A 20,000-nucleotide genomic window follows, 5' to 3' on the forward strand; every position below is an offset into this window, starting at 1 on the left:
CATATACCTCAGTCTTTCACTGTAACTCATTTTCTGTTTGAAAACATTTTCGGATCTACTTAACGAACAGGCTCTCGGTCTCTCTTCTTTCTCCCAACACATCTGAATTTTGCTTACCTTGTAACCGACCAACCAGAAGCTATGTTTATGTGTCAGCACATCGTTATATCTTCATTCCTTGCCGGTTCAAACCTCCTTATTATCAAACATTTCATCTCAACAGTTTCCACGACTTTTAATTCTTATTTATTTTCATTCAATATTCTTACTTCACCTCTGGAAGAAACAGATGGCTCACCAGTCCTTTCACACCCTTTAGCCTGTGCTTTTTCATATTTTTTTCATCATATATTCTGTAATTTAACTGATTTTCTTCTGCTGTCAGTATCAGCTCATTAATTTTCAAATACCCATAGAATTAAATTGTTCTATTCTTAAACTATCCATCCGAATACTCATAGTTAGATATTCTGAGTTCCGTTTACCATCAAAATTTCATTGTTTCTTCCATTAACCTCAAGCATTTTTTCCCTTACCAACATGCTCAGACTTATTCACCAGTCTCTGCAGTTTCATTTCACTGCCACCAACTGCTTGTGCATCTAAACCCATATACTTGCTTCTCTTGTCATTTTTCTTAATGTTATATCTTTAAACATTTAAATATCAGGGAATGTATACATTAATAGTTAAACTGGTTAAAGGAGAACACAACAGACCTACTGAAAGGGGAAGAGTAGTGAGGGTGAGACAGTACAGAGGTTGCTTCGATTAAGGGTGTTATGAAACTATTGTTTTGAGAGCAAAGGGAAAATCTGTATGGAGTCTATATGGAATCAGAGAAAGATAACGATAGGATTGATAGATGCAATACTTCATGTACTGATAATGAATGCTGATGGTGAAATTTTCAAGATTTTTAGAAGCTTCATGATAAGCATAGTGATTGGTTGATATCAAGCGCACAGCTTCTTAGTAGAGTGCATTATGGCTACGTTGTTACCCCATATTATGGATGGAATGATGAAAGAAATAAAGGATAAAAACAGAAGTAGGTGTCTGTTTTAGTACAAGAGAGGGAAGTGGAATTTTGTATGGCTGGTATTTTTATTTTATATTCATGAAAAGCTACTCACGGGGATATATTTGAAATATTCTGTATCTCAGTTATAAGTAAACGAATCATAAAGACATGATCTATGCCTATTCAAGAAAGAAAAATAAGTAATATTATGCATTAGTACCACAAATCGATACTAAAGTCTGTTACCAAGACATTTATAGTCTTGTGTTTAATTTTTAGAATTCATTCCCATAGGGCCGGCACTAAACACGGCGTTCATGAGAATAGTTGTGGTATTAAAGTAAAAATTTATCGAATATATATAATAAATACTAGGGTTACCCATTTAATAAAAATAAATGGTTTTCTATTATAACCGAACGCTGTTCCCGTAGGTGAAAACTGATGTACTTATTTTGTAGCACAAACTATCCTAAATTGTCTTACAACTATTCGAATTCAAATTAAAATACAGATAACCTTCTTGTTTGCAAAATACTGGAGCATGATGTGATTCTGGGAGGATGATGACAATCATTTGGTTTTATAAAACCTAACATTGTTCACGGTAAAATTAGATACAATCTCTGCCTAGATGATCTTACCCTCATAGGCCTAGGCCTAAGTGAAATCACAACATTGTCGTACTCTTGAATGGTAGTCATGGCCCCGTAAGGAAAAGCAAATTTTGATAATACAAGACGGAAAAATATCCCAATAAAGTCTATGACTTGATCAATCTTGTTCTCTCGCTCTTCAAGGATTTCTATCAATGCCGAGCCGTAGGCTATTGGCGGTTTTCTCAAATTCGATGTATCTTCACAAACAAAGTTCAACTCTTTAATCTCTCGAGAAATGCTAATCCAGTTCTGTTTACCTGCTTGTCATACCCTTTATAGTCCACGCAACTGACAACAATAAAATCTATATGTTCTATTTGTCTTCCAAAGATATGTTACATGTGCGATACATTTTTACAACACTGTGAGCACATGCACACACACATTCACTTTTAGTGTTGAAGTGATAACTGTACACGTTTGGCTGAGGAGACTCACATCAGTCAGGAAATATATTTTGTTTCATACTGGCGTTTTTTTTTTTTGTTATTACTTATTTCTAGTTAATTATCTAAACCCGTTTTTTTCTTGGTCTTTATTTTTGTTCTTATATAGTCTATTATCTACCTCCAATTTTTTCTTTACCAATCCAGCACATAGCCGTCCATTTCCCTTAAATATTTTACTTTTGGAGAGAGAGAGAGAGAGAGAGAGAGAGAGAGAGAGAGAGAGAGAGAGAGAGAGAGAGAGAGAGAAACTTGTTCCATTCCTTATTCACTGTTATTATAGTTTGTTTACGAACATATAATCATACAGTTTATTTTTATTTGCAGACATGTAAACATAATATTACAGTTGATTTATATACATCAAGTAGTGGCCCGCGATTCTTTTTCCCTCGTTAAATATCTCAGCACACTCAGGACAATTTTCTTTGACTAGGGATGAATAACGCATTACTTATTTGTTTATATGTAGCTTGGAGGTGACAATGTGAATGAATGAGGTATGTGGTGGTCCTTTAGCAGAGGATTAAACAGATATGGCAGCAAGGCTAAAAGACACGCTACATTAAATAGTGCTACATTATCCTTAGCATAACTGAAGAGTTGAAATACTTAATGTACCAGAGGTTTTTAAACTCCATTATATCAGCAATTAATATTCCTGCATTTTGAGACCGATAGTGAAATAGAATACACTAAAATGTGGGACTTTTTAAAGAGACAACGCAGCAAATTTGAAGAAACCGCTATAAAGGCTTGGCTTTGTAATTTGCTGTTTTCTATGCTGCCCAAAAGCATTGCAAAGAGGGTTTAATAACCGAGCTTCATCTTCCAATATCACTGTTCTCTTCAATTTAGCCCAAGATATCTTCAAAATCTCTGCGGAGTCTTTCCTCCTCTTTCATATATCTGTTTGTGACCTACAGCTTTCCCTCTTGAGAAAACCACTTTCATTGGATCGTTGTTTTCTTCTTACCCAGTGTGCCAGTTCAGCTGTAGCTTGTGAGAGCTCCTCATTTCAGCAGTTACGATTCTGATGGCATCCCTGATAGGATTTTATAGACGAGGTTGTCCAGTACCCTCCGGTCTCTTTAACCTGATCTTACCACTGGTAATTATCCCTCAACTGTTTAAGAGCATGTTTGCAAGATTACCAAGTTCTACCAGCTTTAAAAATTTAGATCTACTGCTCCCATTCAGGAGAGTCTTAGTCTCTTAACCAGGGATTGGCTAGATGTGGGCATAGAGTTACTGATCCCATTAGCTTCAACATCAGTAAATACTCTTCTGAAGAAGAGTAAATACATTAATACTCTGACTATCATCTTATTATCCTTACTCTCTATCATGCCTTTTAACAGTAGTAATTATGTTTTATTGGCCACGCTGACTTCTTATCTTTTCAGATTAACCCTTCATTAAAAAACCTTACCTGTACTATGAAAAGTGCAGTACAGCCTATACAAAGAAGTTCTAACTAAAACCATCTTATTAACTCTATACTCAATTTTATGTTTTCTGCAGATATTTATAAAATTTAAAGCAAAATAAGTAATGTTTACTTCAGACAATAGTGTGAATCATATAAAATAATTGTTTGGCAGTTTTAATCCGTCAAAAAACAATATCCAAAAGAATTCAAATACAGAGTAACATGTTTAAACATCCAGAAGACACATAATCCATCAATCACAGCCAAAATGATGTGGGAGTCTGTACACATAGGCAAATCCCATACTACTGGAGAAGTTGTGCTTTCCAAAGTTGGGATTATACATGGTATCTTACCCTCTTGAACATAGTGTACATTAAAAAAAAATTAATTCTCCATGGGATTCCAGAACTGGGAAAGGTACATATTCACTATGAGATTCAATATCCTACAGCTCCCTAGAAGCTGATGGACAGGTTGGACATGGGGCCAAATCATGAACTAAAAGTGCAAATTCACATCCAACTCAGTACTTGATATTGGCTTACTCCAAGTTCTCATCGATGTTTTCCATCTATTGAACACTGGACCAAAAGCCAGTGAAATAAAACACAGACAGGGGTTAATAGCCATGATTCAAAGAAATACAATGAGCACCTAGGACACCCAAAGAAACATTTCTGAATGTGTTGCTTCTGGGGGTACCTGTTCCCCATTTTCCTTTTCTAGACAATGCGATTTCCGAGCTAGATGAAAAACCTTTCATTTTATGGCATTGTGACATTCTACCTGCTATTTCCTACTAGATGATATTTTGTTTTTCGGCCAGTTGCTATGCATGTCTACAATAAAATGTTATAAACTCCTATAATAAGTAAGAAGAGCCTTGATCTATGTGGATAAAGCTAAACGTCTCACAAAGATTAAATGTTGATTCTAGACATTAATCATGGTAGATGTTTATAAGTTTAGGCACAAAACTGGAAAATGGAAACGTGAATTCATCAGCAATAGTCAGTATATAAAAATCACGAAGAATTGTTGGGGAATGTTATTGGAAATCCATGATTTTCCATTTTGTGAGCTCTATAGCCTTAATACTTATTTTTGATAGATGACAGAACTATGGCTTCCATTCTGTGCAGATTATGTAAGATGAACATATTTTTTCACATCTTCTGTTATTAGCAGGAGATCCTGTGATTTCACACAAAAGTCTGGTTGCTCCACGATGGCAATCACCTGTGGAAAGAGTAGACCAGTAAAAACTCTAGTCAGCGCATCAGAAGTCACATTTCCATTACCAGGATGGCACTGTAGAGTGTAAGTAAACGATGCTAGTTCCATCCTTCTTTCTTCGATTTTATTGTTCTTTATCTTGGTCTGTCTTCTCTTGTTTAAAATGAAAAAGAAAGCTAACTGGTTATCAAATTAACTTTATTTTCTTCGTTAAAATGTGAGTACATATGCACATTGCTTCTAAGAAGGGTGTAGTTGCTTTCTCTGTAGCTGGGTAGCGTAGTTCAACTACCCTGCAAAAGTTTTGACACGAATGTACCCGACAAGCCACCCTGGTTTAGAGATGGCCACGTCTGATGCGTAATATTCACCTGCTCAGGGTAGGTCTCCATTAAATTTGAACTTGGTGGGGCATTCACAAGTTTTCTTTAGTTAGACTGACTGCTGCCATTGCTGTTTCATCTAGGGTTCAAAGAAAATATTTAGTTATTCAACAAAGGTTGATTCTTGTCTGAATAATCAGGTACCGTGCGCTCTGAGTAAAGTGGGAGTTCTTAAAGTGGATTTCAGTCCACTGAGAGTTATTGAAGTTGTCAAGAAATTTCTATTGCTTGTCATATCTATAGTAAATAGGGGCTGTAATATTGTTTAAATATGTGATATATTCCTTCAGGTTCTCGCTGTCAGTAACTTGTTCATTTACCTCCGATGAAACACCAACACCAATAATGACCTTAAATGGGTGTCTATTAATTCTGCCTTGAAGCCTAAGTAATTTGTTAAATTCTTTCATAGGGCTAGAGACAAAGCTCCGCAATTAAAGTGTGTTTCTCGAGGAGCCATTGTAAGATGAATGGCGAGGACATACCAGGAAGGGAAGCATCGTGACTGATTCTTCACGACGCTGCTCAGCAGTTACTGCTGTGAACTTAATCTTTACTGAGCTGGCACAGTTCTCATAAAGATTCACCTAAAAGATTTTCATAGTTGTTATCACCATGTATCCAGCAGGTGCCTTGCAAAGATTTTATTGGGTGTTTTCACATTCACTCTCTGCAGTACAGAAACGGCTCTTTCAAAGATAGTACACTCTTTAGTAGTCATATACGTTATATGATGTACAAGTAATTAATATCCTGAGTTTGCCAAGTGGCATTCTTCATCCTATCTATTAATAAAGTTACTGGAAGTCCATTCTGTGTTTCTACTTTATCAGCTTTAGAAAAGCAGGGATATTCGTCACTAAATTGATCACTGTTTTTGACTCATAACAGTACTAATCAGAACAAGTATGAAGAAACAAAAATAAAAACAACCTATATTATGATTATATAAACATAGTATAAACACAAATACTGAAGTAAATCACACTATTATAATACAGTAATATGATCATCTACAATAAGCATGGACTGGCACAACATTGAGACACTAAAGCTGAAAATAAGGACGAGATCAACATTCATTTGGAATCAGTTTTAGTACCATTGATAATCACGGTGGACAATGACTGATAATATCACACTGCCCAAGACTGAGAATGAGAGACAACCTAATCAGCTGTAATGCAAGAATCCTATGGATCTCCATGAACTTGGTTAGGCACAGAAGGACCCTTCTGGGACCAGCCAGCTGTTGGTGAAATTCGATATCGCAAGCGCATCTATATTTGAATAGGAAGAACTTTACATAAATCAGTATTTCATTAACTTAAGCAAATTCCTCCCACCCCAAAAAAAAAGTCTTTACTTTAAGAAATTTTCGAAACTGAAAATTCTGAGGAAAAGTTATTATAACTGACTCCTTCCGAGCAAATTAGTGTTGATTTTCTGCCTAAAGATAATATTTGTTGACAAATATCAAGAATTCCAAATATAAAAAAAAAAAAATTTATCTGGATACCATTGTAAATAATCATAATTACTTAAGTAAATTTATGACCGTAATGAATGAAATTGCATAAATTTAGAACTTCATCACTAGCAATTCAAAACATATTTCTCTGAAGTATCTTGATTTGGTTGGTGGGTCACATTGTGATTTGGTAAAATGAAGCACTTTATTGCGTGACACCTGTCTTTCGCTGTGTAATATGAAACTCTTTCTTCTCTGGCTCTTGCAAAGTTCTTTAGCATATCTCTGCTTGAGAAAGAAAGCAGTATTATTATTATTATTATTATTATTATTATTATTATTATTATTATTATTATTATTATTATTATTAGGAAAAAGATCTTCTTTAATACAGGTTTTGTTACACAAAATGGCAGTTTCAACAGCATTTATTTTTATATAAGTAAACGCTCAATTCAGTCTTTGTCAATTGTTTTTCTTGCAACCATTCCAGCGCAAGAAAACAGTTGATAAGACGAATTGAGCGCTTACTATATAAAATAAATGCTACTGAAAAATGCCATTTTGTTTAACAAACATGATTATTATTATTATTATTATTATTATTATTATTATTATTATTATTATTATTATTCAGAAGATGAACCTATTCATATGGAACAAGTCCACAAGGGTCAATTGACTTGATATTCAAGCTTCCAAAGAATGTGGTGTTCATTCGAAAGAAGTAATAAAAGGTAAAGGGAAATACAGAAAGAGGAGATCAATTATTAGAATAAACAGATAAATTAACAAATTAATAGATAAATAAATAAATAAAAGTCATTTTCAGCTTTGTTCAATGCTTCCTACTTTTATTTGAATCGATTTGTCTCTATTGGCCTTAAAGCCATTGTAGAGGAAATTTAGATAGTTGCTTGGCATTTTGGTTCTTTTATGAACATACGATGAGGGGGCAAAGGTGTGGATCTGGCAGCCACACTTCTTTGCAAAATATATTGCATAGAAGGAGACAGATATTAACGACGTGGGTGGGATTTTTAAAAGGTAAAGCGAATCAGCTGAAGAAGCTAAACATAATAATATTCTTCAATCAGTATAATTCATTTACTAGGGTTTACAATAATGCTATATTGATAACTTTATTTAAACTCAGGCCTATATAATAAGGCAGTATGGAGATTCATTTTAAGCAATAAAAAACAGAAATAGATAAAAATTTCAAGTCCATCGGACGAAGAGAACAGGTCAAAAATTGAGTTACAAGTTTTGACACAAACGGACGCAGGGGTCAAGCATGTAAAAAAGAAAGATTTAGTCGCAAACAGAACACTGTGTCGTGCTTTTTTTTTTTTGTTATGGTTAAAAGATCCACAGTTGTATATACATATGTACTGTATATACATGTGTATATATGTAATTATAATAAGAGAAGCTTTCCATGTTTTCTAACATGCCTATTCAGCTATAACCTGACTGAAACTGAAAAATGCATTATTATTATTATTATATTATTATTATTATTATTATTTTATTTTGGCGATTTTTGATTGGTTGTCAAAACTGGGAGGTGGGGGTGGGGGGGGTGAGCTCTTGCTACCGCCTGGAAGCGGAATGACTCATCCAGGACAGACGTAGGCGTTGATTGGCTGACGGCAGGTCCCGGGACTTCTGGTCGTAGGGCGCGCTGTCTGAAGTAGCGGGCGGCTGAATTGTTATCCCAGGGGGGCCCCTTGCCGTTCTCCTGACGATGGTAGTGGAGAAAGGTATCCCGGGCAACATTCACAGACAGTTCCCGTCGGAGGATGGCGAGGGCCTCCTTACATCGGAGGCGGCAATGGTCGTTGTCGCCGTCTAAGATTTTCGTGCTCCTTGAGATCTGCTGGAGTAGATCGTAAGGTCGATTTTTTTGTCTGTATCGGTGGGTTTTAAATATCTCGGAAGAAGACCGTCTTTTAAACAAGCCTCATTGGAATAGAATGGTATCTTAATTGTAGTGTCTCTCGAATGAGTTCTATGGCAAACGCTTTATTATTATTATTATTATTATTATTATTATTATTATTATTATTATTATTAACAATTATTTTATTATTAACTGATCATGAACTGCTTAAATTCGTTATTTCAATCTACGTATTATTTGTTTTCGTACTGTATTATATCCCTCTTGTGTATTTGCATATGGCCATTAACTGAACTAAATTTCATAAAGATTATTATTATTATATTATTAATATTATTATTATTATTATTATTATTATTATTATTATTATTATTATTATTATTATTATTATTACAGGAAAAATACTATTTTCACAATTACTACGGACATAACCATTATTTCAAGTTACAGCAGATATATGGACTGCGTACGTCTACAATGGTCATGCTGAACATGGTTGTCTTGATGATTTTTATTGGCAATGATGGCGCAGAAATTTTTTTTAAATTACTCAAACCATAAAGAGCATGTGCATCATTCATTTTGCTCTTGAGTAGGCAAGGGCCGTACGACTTCCTTGTAACGGATAAGGTATGATTGAAGAGCCTCCATTGACATCTCATAGATAGCTCTGCAACTCTCTCTCTCTCTCTCTCTCTCTCTCTCTCTCTCTCTCTCTCTCTCTCTCTCTCTCTCTCTCTCCATCTGAAGGATTTGGGTGCAGCAATCCCTCATCAGATATTCTCCCTCCCACTAGATGAAAAGCTAAACTGAATTGGAATCTAGGACCAATAACATTACAAATAATATAAATTACCTGCAGACAACTGAACAAATATAAATGAAACAAATTTCCATTTAAAATATTTCGAAAGAAAGAAATGGCGATGAAATTTATCAAAGGAAAAGAAGGGCCACACATCCAAAAACTACAAAGATTTGTTGAAGCCGAACCCTCTCTCCACTAAGCGGAGTGCAAGAAGAAGAAGGCACCACAGGTAAACAACGCGGGAGAAAGGTTGCGCGGTTCCTCCCAGAAGGTACGGACTCGAGACAGAACATGGGGATGTACCGTTAGGCTTCTTTCTCCGGTCCCTCGCTCTCCGTCGTCTACTGTGACCTTCAGCTCGAAACTTCCATAAATTCTTCGGGCTAAGAAGGTGCTGACAGATCCGATTAGTAAACCGTCCAAACCCTATAATTATCCTTTTACGCCCCGACGCCTTTCTATTGTTCTAAAGTCATTAAAGTCATGTTCTCTCGGCGGGGAGGCTCCTTCGACGGGCGACTTTCGCCCTTATGAACGTGCGATCGCGCCAATTTCGACCTTATGGTCGGGTTGCAGGGCCATTTTGGGCTTTACGGCCAGTCCGCTTTGGGGGGCAGAATCCCGTGTCAGGCACAGGTATGGCAAGGTATCTTCGACTGTATGGGCAGCCGATAGAGGTCAAAATTGCGTCTCGCGAGGCCATAAATGTCAAAGCGGATTACCCATACCATCCTTCACTCGGCGGGCTGGCCGGCCCTTGGTGCTCGTCCAGTCCGAGGCTCCGCGGCGATTTGCACATAAATTTGAATGGCTTATGGCGTTGTTTGCTGTTATTATCATCGTTATTAATTACTAGTTATTAAAGTTTTTTATATTAGTTATTTTATTAAATATCTTGTGGTTCATTTCACAGAGCTAAAATTCGTTAACGTTTTACCCAAAAGTCAATAATTCGAAGGTCGTTGTTATCACGTGACATCTCTATTATGAACAAGGCACGAATCGTGGTTTCTTTCATAGGGCAGTTTCACCTATTTATTGAAAGATATAATGACTGTACCTTTTCATCTTTATAATTTGCCGTAGAATACACAGATATGAATTAATTACTGATAACATCAATGCTATTAAGCACGAGAAGAATAAAAAAATAAAACAATATCAGTTGATGTGTAAATGAAACTTTTGAAAAAGCCACCGCGTAGGGATAACGAACACAGGTAGACGATTTGGGTTATCGATCCTAGTCTTTGATAAAAGATTTTGATAGTCTCCTCTAAACCGACGTGCAGAAATAGTTGTAGTCAAACATGAGAAAAATTTCAAGCCAAAACCGGATGAAAAACCTGAAACTAGATAGATATATTCTTTACAATTCTCAATAGTTTCGACAAAAAGTAACTGTGATTCCGATAACAACAACAGTAACAATATTTTGATTAAGAAAAAGCCACTGCATAAAACCAAGTTTTAGTAATTATAAAATAGGAGCTTTCGACCTTCACTAAGGTCCTCTTCAGCTGTACTAAACAATAACTGCAAAGTTTACAAAGAAATAAGTTTTTATTACTGGATACTACCCTTTCATTTCAGGTTAGGTCCAGAACATAGCATACAGTAAGTAATTGCACCAGGATATATTGCACAGATAAGTCCACTATAGGCCTAACACTTATTTGTTGTTCTTCATTTTCTACGCAAGCAACTTTGACGAACGCATTGGTTTTCGAATTAACTTTCAGTATAGATGCCAAAATACCTCAGAGTCACTTTGCGTTTTATAACAGACATACAGTAAAGTTTCTTACCTCACCTTAGGTATATCCAACATACATCGTCATTAATTAGAAGCTAACAAAGTAGACTATAGGGAGATCTAATCTTAACTTGGTGGAACGGTATTACATGCATAACAGCATGAATTGCGTTTAAATCTTCCTCATAGTAGACTAGACATTTTCCATCATTAAATTTTATTATGTTATAGTACATTACTTTTACTATTAGTACTTTGCTTCTTACAACAACCATACGAGTACATAGGAGTGTTTCAATACATAAAATTGAATATATGACATTCATAACATGATTTTAGCGATTCTGTATGAAAGTGACAGTTTTCCTTGACTGCAGATTTTTTTTTTTTTTCTAATCCCGAGCAGTGTTCAGTTACATTGTTCTCCCTCATATTACTTTCCCCAACACACTTTCCATACACATCAAAAAAGATAAAACGAAAGGATAAAAATGTTTTCTGGTTTGGAAAAATCGTTACTGAACTGACGTAAATCTTTTTCCAATATACTTTATATGTGACCAAGATAAATTCAGAAGTTCACATTCATTCTATACGGCCATTGCTATCATAGTGTAGAAAGTGAGCATCGTTGGGTTTTCGATTTTGAATTTCATTTGTTGATTAGGCTAATTATTTTGAAAATTCAAAAGGCCTGGATGATTGAATTTTGGCCAAAACCAGTTTTGAATTTCCCAAAGAGTAAAAATTAAAATTTTTTTAAGTGTAGTTAGCAGAATTCAAGAATTCTAAAAGGCTTTTGTTTTTCTTATTGGATATGCAACTGTTCCTTAACGGACAGGCCGATAGTAAAAAGGGATTTTCCTGGAAAGTTTCAAGATTTCTGAGAAACTAGGACTTTAAATGATAGTGCCAGTGGACTTACGACCTTCAGTAGGCAACTTTTGGTATTTTTAGGTGCCGCTTCAGACGTTGTGCTTTTGTTAAATTTTTGTTCATGTTGTTTCTCATTTTGATGGGCAACAGTTGAAAGCTGTAAAAATGCCTGTCCTCTCTCTTAGATTTGAACAGAATTTAAAACTATGAATTTTAAATTGTTGTCAAACGATGGATGCCAACAATCAATATTAATAAAACAAAACTTTTTTATGGATATTAATATCCATTGGCTCCTAGATTTGAAATAGTAACGTATTCCCTCGTGTTCAATAAATATATATATTTTAGTCTTAAACCGGTAGCATTTTAATAAAAGACTTGAAGCTAACATTTTCTTAAAGGATAGCAAGAATATGTTGTGAAATCTGATCTCATTTAAGCTGAGGCTCAATGCTTCATTTCTTATACAGCTCTTAAAATACACTGATTCTTCCTGCGATCTAATAACGGCAATATCCAAAATGCGTTGCTTTATGATGACGACTAACTAAGCAAGGTAGCAAAGCATTACAAGCTTATATCCTGCTTATAACTTTATTTTCTTTTTTCTACATCAGCTTAACATATTTACTCTGAATCAAATACATTGCGGAAAGACAGCAAAGTCATTCGCTTATTACTGAGTTCAGCTATTACTTATGAATGTTTCTTAGATAAAGGATTATACATTGCAGGGCTCTGCATCGTATACAGTACAATCGTCATCTCGAAATCAGTTGAAAACACGGTTAAAGGTGATCTCCAATATAAACGCCAAAAATCCGACGGTGAGGCCTGTGAAGAGAAACAGTTTTGCATTTACAATTTCCATAGGACACACATCGTAATGTATGCGAAAATGAATTAGTTCTCTTAAGCGGGGGTGGCCAAAAGAAAAACACAAAAACTGTCTAAAATTTCCATAACCTCAGGGCTGCTTTGGAAACTGACACAGAAATTATTGTTTCTTGCGTAAACTTGCGTTATCAACTACCATCTTGCTGGCGCTCTTGCTCTCCGTTGATATCAAAAACTTTTTCATTCCAAAACTTCTGCTATGACTTTCACGATGGGCACCATTTTTCCCTACCTGTCATCTACTATTCTCTTTTTACTGATAAACCATTTCAAAATAATTTTACCCACCTTTTCACTTAAGCCAACTTTTCAACTGAAAATTCAGCCTGTTCAGATTATATCCCCCCTTTAACCCTTCCTGACTATGTGTAGACTGTGCAGACAGTTGTTCTCAGTAACATCTACCTTTCTTTTTTAATCACATACAGCATGCATACTTTGCATCCTAAAAGAAGAACTTGTCTTACAAACTTTTTCATACTGCACCTTTCGCCTCCCAAAATACTCATCACCCATTCTGCAACTTTTCTTGGCTCAGTGCATTGTGCATCTCCTGTTTACTCATTCTGTCGTCGTCCATAATGTCCCTAAATTTATATAAGATTCTGTGCCTTTCATACTTACTCTCATTGCCTTATTTCTGCCACCTTTCGAGCTAAATGTTTTCCTTTTATCATTACGCTCAAATTTTTCTCCAGTCTGTAACTTCTCTTCACTATTTACAATCCGTACTATCATATACGAACATCAAGCGCTCCACCTTTCATTTGTGACCTATTCTCAAATTTTACAGTCTTGCACTTGCATCCGCTCTTTCCTTTTAAATGCCCACATGAACAAATAATTTACAAAATGTGTTACGATCGATAAAATGCAACTCTGTCTAGTATTCCTTAATTTTTCCATCACATTCAAATACAATACCTCAGTCAATTGTGAAGCATTCATAACTTTTACCGCGCTCAACTATTCATGTATTTACTGCAAGCCGTTGTACAGAACACCATAGCCAAACACGATTAAAGTTAGGAAATAAGGTGAAATTAATAATACCTAACATGAAAATAATTTATAATACCTTCAGATGGCACCAGCTATAATTATGATCATTATATTACCAATATAATTATCTAATAACTACCTCTTGCTCGTAAGCAGTTATAATTCTTTGTTTTATCCTAACATTACATGCAGTACACATAAAAAAAAAAAAAAATTACAAGCCCTACGATCTTGAGAGAGTGAAGTGCAACCGACCACTCACCAGCTCCCAGGACAAGTAGGATTCCTATGAAGGACTCTAATTTAAGCTTGATCCCTGCGCTGGACGAGCGATCGGCCGATGGTGGCTGGAGGCACTGGGAAGTGTTCGTTATTTCTCTTTTAAGCCACAGGTCGATGAGTCCTGCCTCCTTCACCCTCTGAATCCTTGATCGTAGATGAATAAATGAGTAAATACACATTTTTTTTTTTGTATTTAGAAGGTGTAATGATGAACTATTTTAGCAATACTTATTGAATTTCGATATAATGATAAATATCGACATCCAATAAGTATTGCTAAAATAGTTCATCATTACACCTTCCAAATACAAAAAAAAAAAAATGTATATTTGTTAGAGAAAGTTACTTTACACTGAGGCACTTAAAGCCATTCAGGACTTGAAACTGGGAAAAGAGGGAGTTGGAGTGGTTGAACAGCAAGATGGAACACAGGAAGCCGGAGGGCTAAAAAGAGTGCATCTAGGGGTCATGGGGACGCTGCAACCTTCAGTAATGCCTGCAGTGCTCCCCTTGAGGTGCACTGAAGGCGCTAACCCCCTGAGGGGATTTTAGCTAAAGTTAAAATGTGAAGGAGCAGAATCCTGAATTAATGGTAAAATAAGGCTAAATAAGGACTGGAGGACAGAAGTGAAGGAATGCAGAGAGCAGAATTAATCACTGCCTAATAAGTACGGAGATATAAACATGTATGTTATATGGAGATATAAACAAGTATATTATGTTATTGAGACCATCTTGTGTTGGATCTCTCTTGACCAAAGCCAGTTCATTCACTTGATCGATTAAGAATTCGTGTCTTGGTCTGGCTCTCGTTCTCTGAGGGAGGGAGCCGTGAAAAAAAACTGACCCTTGTTCGTGTTCGTTTTTTTCTGGAGACTGATCGATTACTGTGAGTCGGATAATTCAGTCACCAAAAAAAAAAAAAAAAAAAAAAAGAGCAAACACATCGTTGTCTTGGACCATTTTATCTTTAGTCAGACAATCAGGTTCATAGTTAGACCGTTCAAAAATATGAAGAGAATCTTTAAAAACTAGCAACTTGCTTACCAGTAATTTCCACGAGCTTGGTATGAAGAGTTACTCTTGTAAGCCAAGGCGATCATGACGTTGCTGTAGGCTACCTCTCTTGAGATATACAAGTGGCAGGAACCAGAGGTGCTGTGGACAAACCCCAAAATGGTTAGATATGGACAGATGTGCTGAGGAAATAATCGTAACGTATGTATAAGAGTAGTCTCATTTTTAGGATGAAATTGACTAACTGATATTTGGAAAAACTTTTCCAGGTCTTGGAAAATAAACCTGTTAATTTTATAAAAGTAAGTAAATAAAAGGAAGAGAATTCTAGTGCAAAAGCAGTTGAAAAGTGATCTGCACAGCTTCTTTAACTGTAAACAAGAACTAAACATGCAAAAATGGGTCTGAGAATGTCGTCTGCAACTAAAATGTCGAGCTACATATCTGGCGACTGATGTCAAAACCAGTATCCATCGAAAGTCTTATAAGTATGTAATTGATTCTGCATTCCTAACACGTGTTAAAACGGCAACATTTTAAAAGCTTTTCAGAGTGTTAGAAAATTTACCATACTGCATCATTTTTCCGATCCGCTATCATTCATTCACACAACTGAAAAAGTTTTTATAAATAAAAAACAGAAGTATAGTAACATATGGCATTTCTGATATCTAGCCGGACCTGGGCTGTAATTGTAATTAGTCGAGAGAGAGAGAGAGAGAGAGAGAGAGAGAGAGAGAGAGAGAGAGAGAGAGAGAGAGATCCACGATATAAAATTAAGAAAGGAATTAAATGCATTTTGAATATAATAAACAATTGATTAAACTCTTTATGTATGACTTGTGTCTATATCTGTAAGTGGTCCATGCGTTCTCAGTTACTTGGTATTACCTACAGCTGAATAATGAGACGCTAAAGACTTGTAGGACATAGAGGTTTAGGTTACGAATAGAATTAACAGTACAAAGCTTGTGCATAAATGGAAAGGAACCCAATTAGTTAATTAAGAGTTCTTTCCATGGACACCCAAACATTCATAATGGTTCGATTAGATACAGTACTTTAGCTTAGGCTTGATCGTAGGTATAACTATAAAACATATTGATAGAATTAAAGTCTTTACGATATCATAGATTGTATAAAATGTTTTTTAGACCATATTTTATGAAAGAATTTAGTACAGTTATCGAAAGCTAACTCAAACATTTCCTTCGGCTTCCCTAATTCCCCCCCCCCCCCAACAAAAAAAAAGAAGAAAAACGCTGATGTATATTTATTTCTAACAACTTGACCATTTGAACATAATCATTTCTGAACGAGAGAAATGGATTCAGACTCCGTCTCCAGCATGCCATCAAACGAACTCGTGTCTTGTTCGTGTTAACCTACAAGTATTTCCATGGTTAATTTGCTTTTATATTCACACCTACTAATTGATGTCACAGTGACAGATGCCGCTACCAACCTCTTTTTTGGCAGATATGTTTCTTAAGGAATAAAAAGCTCCATAGATACACTGTGCATACCCTTTAAGCAACCTTCTTAAAGTCAACCAAATGACTAAGCGATATAAAACACACACACAAAAAAAGGGGGGAGATGAAGTGCAGAGGAATAGCAATGATTAGAGCAGACCCATTTGTTTTGACTCTAGTAAGATAATCACATTTAATTGGCTAAGCCACTTGGCAGATGTGTGTCCATCCAAGGCCTTTGTTTGTTTGCTAAGTTCATTAAAGGAGACTTAATTTTATATTTTAGTTATAAAATAATTTTCATTGTTGACAGACAGGGACTATTAAAGGCAAGACACACCCTATGCGTCAATTATAGATGGTAACTAAAAATCAATATAGATCTTAAATAACTTTTATATCTTAAAGATATAATAAAGCAATATTGACTTGGATAAGAAACTTAGGATAAAGTTTGCACAGAGAGAGAGAGAGAGAGAGAGAGAGAGAGAGAGAGAGGAGGTTATCTTTTAATCATCTGTGTTATTTACCTACTTATGACCTAACAGCCAAAACTGCTACGGATAATATGAGGCTGAACTAAACAAAGAAGTCTCAGAAGGAAAATACACTATTATGACATATGCATAAAGTCATTAACTGTAGAAACAGTTATAATTGTTATTACAACAGTTCAATCATCTCTTCGGCCACAATAAGCTCATTTCACTCACCTGAAATCCCAAGACATTGCCTTCTTCATTGTGGTGAGGTCACAAATGCCTGCGAATTTCCCCTCAGAGATGGGAATTCTGTCAGCCCAGCAGTCTTGAAACAGTCCCTCTCGCCCATCAAATACCTTCTTCCTCACGCCCTCGGTAGCTTCCTGCAAGGAGTTTAACAGGAAAATTAATGTACGGAATGTACATTCCAGTTGTTAATTTCTTTAAACCTATTAAATCTTCAGTTGAAAATCCTTTACGGACAGAGTCAATAGACTGGTAAACCAAAGAGGACCCCAAAGGGAAATCAGCCAGTAAAGAAAGGCAAGTTATAAGACAAGGTAATAAATAAATTCATTTAATGAATATGAGGGAACAGAAAATACAAACGATACACCTGATTCAGATGTCAGCAGAAAGCAGGAGTTAATTTGCTCCTTGCTTAAGCATTTCTAGGGTATAGCTTGTTTATACTTTTTCTATTTTTAGTTTCTGTAAAAGAAAACTATTGTGCCGGCTTTGTCTGTCCGTCCGCACTTTATTCTGTCCGCACTTTTTCTGTCCGCACTTTTTCTGTCCGCCCTCAGATCTTAAAAACTACTGAGGGTTAGCTGCTAAATTGGTCTGTTGTCGTCCCACCTCCCAATCCTCAAACATACAAAATTGCAGCCTTTAGCACTCTAGTTTATTTTATTTGCTGGTTCAAGTTAGCCATATTCGTGCTCCTGGCAACGATAAAGGATAGGCCACCACCGGGCCGTCCTTAAAGTTTCATGGGCCGCGGCTCATACAGCATTATACCGAGACCGCCGAGAGATAGATCTATTTTCGGTGGCCTTGACTATACGCAGTAGCGGCTGTACAGAAAACTCGATAGCATTTTTTACTTGTTATTTTTTGGTCGCACTGAGATGAGATATTCTGTATCTTAGGATACGTCCACACCACTGTACAGTAAAACATGTCACAAACGCACGTCGGAAACTTATTGCATACATATCACAAACAGATTGAAAACAAGTTAACGGCTGTAAGTGGAAAGTCTTGCAAACGCTGGATAACTGTATGAAGTACTAGGTAAACTACCTGTAAGCCGTTGACTTGTATTTAACAGGTTTTCTCTTTTATTTCTTTCTATTAGGAAGAGAAAAAATTGACCAGTGACGAAACTTTGGATTTTCTGAGTGTTGTCTTTGATTTCGCCTTCTTCAATCTAAGCAGTTTCAATTTTGGGGAGATGACGTAGGAGATTGACACGACAGCGGAATTGATTTTGCAATGAAGATGCTTTTTGAGTGTCCCTAGCAATGCAGGTTTTACGCATTTATGCTAGCAAGATAAAACTTGACCTGATGCACGGTATAATTCTGTGCTATCATTAAACAGATATTGTCATGAATACGTTTTTTAATCAAAATCTAGAGAAAAGTAAGGTTTATGAAAACTTTTTTTTATTAAACTAAGGATTATTATTATTATTATTATTATTATTATTATTATTATTATTATTATTATTATTATTATTGCTGCTGCGTATAAATGAGAATGCGCATATCTTTAAACACTGACAGAAGGTGAATGCTGTATATAGTCACTTAAGAAGCTATTGAAAATTGACTTTTATTTAAAGCATCTGTCTAAAAAGAGCTTGGCACTGCAAGGTTGAAAACTGCCTGGTTTTAGCGCAATTAAAGGGGTACAGCTAGAATACTCCGAAAAAATCATGAAAACCGTAGCGTCAAGTTGCAAGGGTTTCCTTTGACCAGTAAGTGTACTGGTGCATGAGGGACTGGTTTCAGAGTCAATGGTTAACCTTCAAAATCTCTAGAAGATCCGTGCTTTGATGATCTGTATCCGGATCCGGCCATTCGTTGAAATGTAATGGTTGGTACTTGTTCCATGTCCAGCGTTCTTTGGGAGTTTCAAGGAAATTCAAAGCTAAGTTTTTTGCCCTTAGTGACGGTAAGAGGTTTCTCTCTCTCACCTTGATGTGGATTCAGATCCCAATCAGAATTAATGGATTTTTCTTCGGGTACGAAAATTTCATGAGTGATTTTATCATAATAATTGACAAAGGCTATTTAACAAATAAAAAAGATATATGATTTAATGAAAATAATGCCCCTTTTTAAGAAGCCATAATAATGCAGCCCAGTACTAGATGCCTATGAAATGGAGCCAGAAAAGTGTCAAGATGCCATTGTTGAGTGAAGTGTTGGTGCCAGTGGTTTTATGTGCGTGTGTCAGAGAGAGTTTTTTACCTGGTAATATTGGAACATCATAGACCCTGCTTCAAGCCGCCAAGGGAGATCTTTCTGGGCCACCAGATCCTCGACGGAATCGATGGGAATGTTGACTCTGGGCACAGTGAGCATAGCCGTGAGAATACCGCTGTAGGAGGACATGAAGACGAAAGAGGCCATGAGCCAAGTGACAATGATGATGCGACAGGCATCCCCCTTCGGAAGTTTCTCCGTGGCTGTAATGAGAAAGGTAAATCATTAAGTTAGGGAAAAGGAGGAGGAGGAGGAGGAGGAGGAGGAGGAGGAGGAGGAGGAGGAGGAGGAGGAGGAGCAGGAGCAGGAGGAGTAGACATTTGTAAAATCAGAGTAGAAATCTGAGA

The 20,000-nt window shown here is 36.1% G+C and overlaps 1 protein-coding gene across 1 annotated transcript in view; it reads right to left on the bottom strand.

The window, feature by feature from the left end:
* Window positions 1–12,632: 12,632 nt before the first annotated feature.
* Window positions 12,633–20,000, bottom strand: part of LOC136851661 (probable glutamate receptor) — a 12,627-nt gene continuing 5,259 nt past the window's right edge. Inside the window, exons 6-9 of the mRNA XM_067126053.1 lie at window positions 19,639–19,856; window positions 17,390–17,541; window positions 15,232–15,342; window positions 12,633–14,328 (exon numbers count right to left, since the gene is read on the bottom strand). Coding sequence (XP_066982154.1) covers window positions 14,085–14,328; window positions 15,232–15,342; window positions 17,390–17,541; window positions 19,639–19,856 — 725 coding nt within the window. The 3' untranslated portion in view covers window positions 12,633–14,084. The remainder of the gene's footprint in view (window positions 14,329–15,231; window positions 15,343–17,389; window positions 17,542–19,638; window positions 19,857–20,000) is intronic.

Source organism: Macrobrachium rosenbergii, chromosome 3, assembly GCF_040412425.1.
Source record: "Macrobrachium rosenbergii isolate ZJJX-2024 chromosome 3, ASM4041242v1, whole genome shotgun sequence".
NCBI lineage: Eukaryota > Metazoa > Arthropoda > Malacostraca > Decapoda > Palaemonidae > Macrobrachium > Macrobrachium rosenbergii.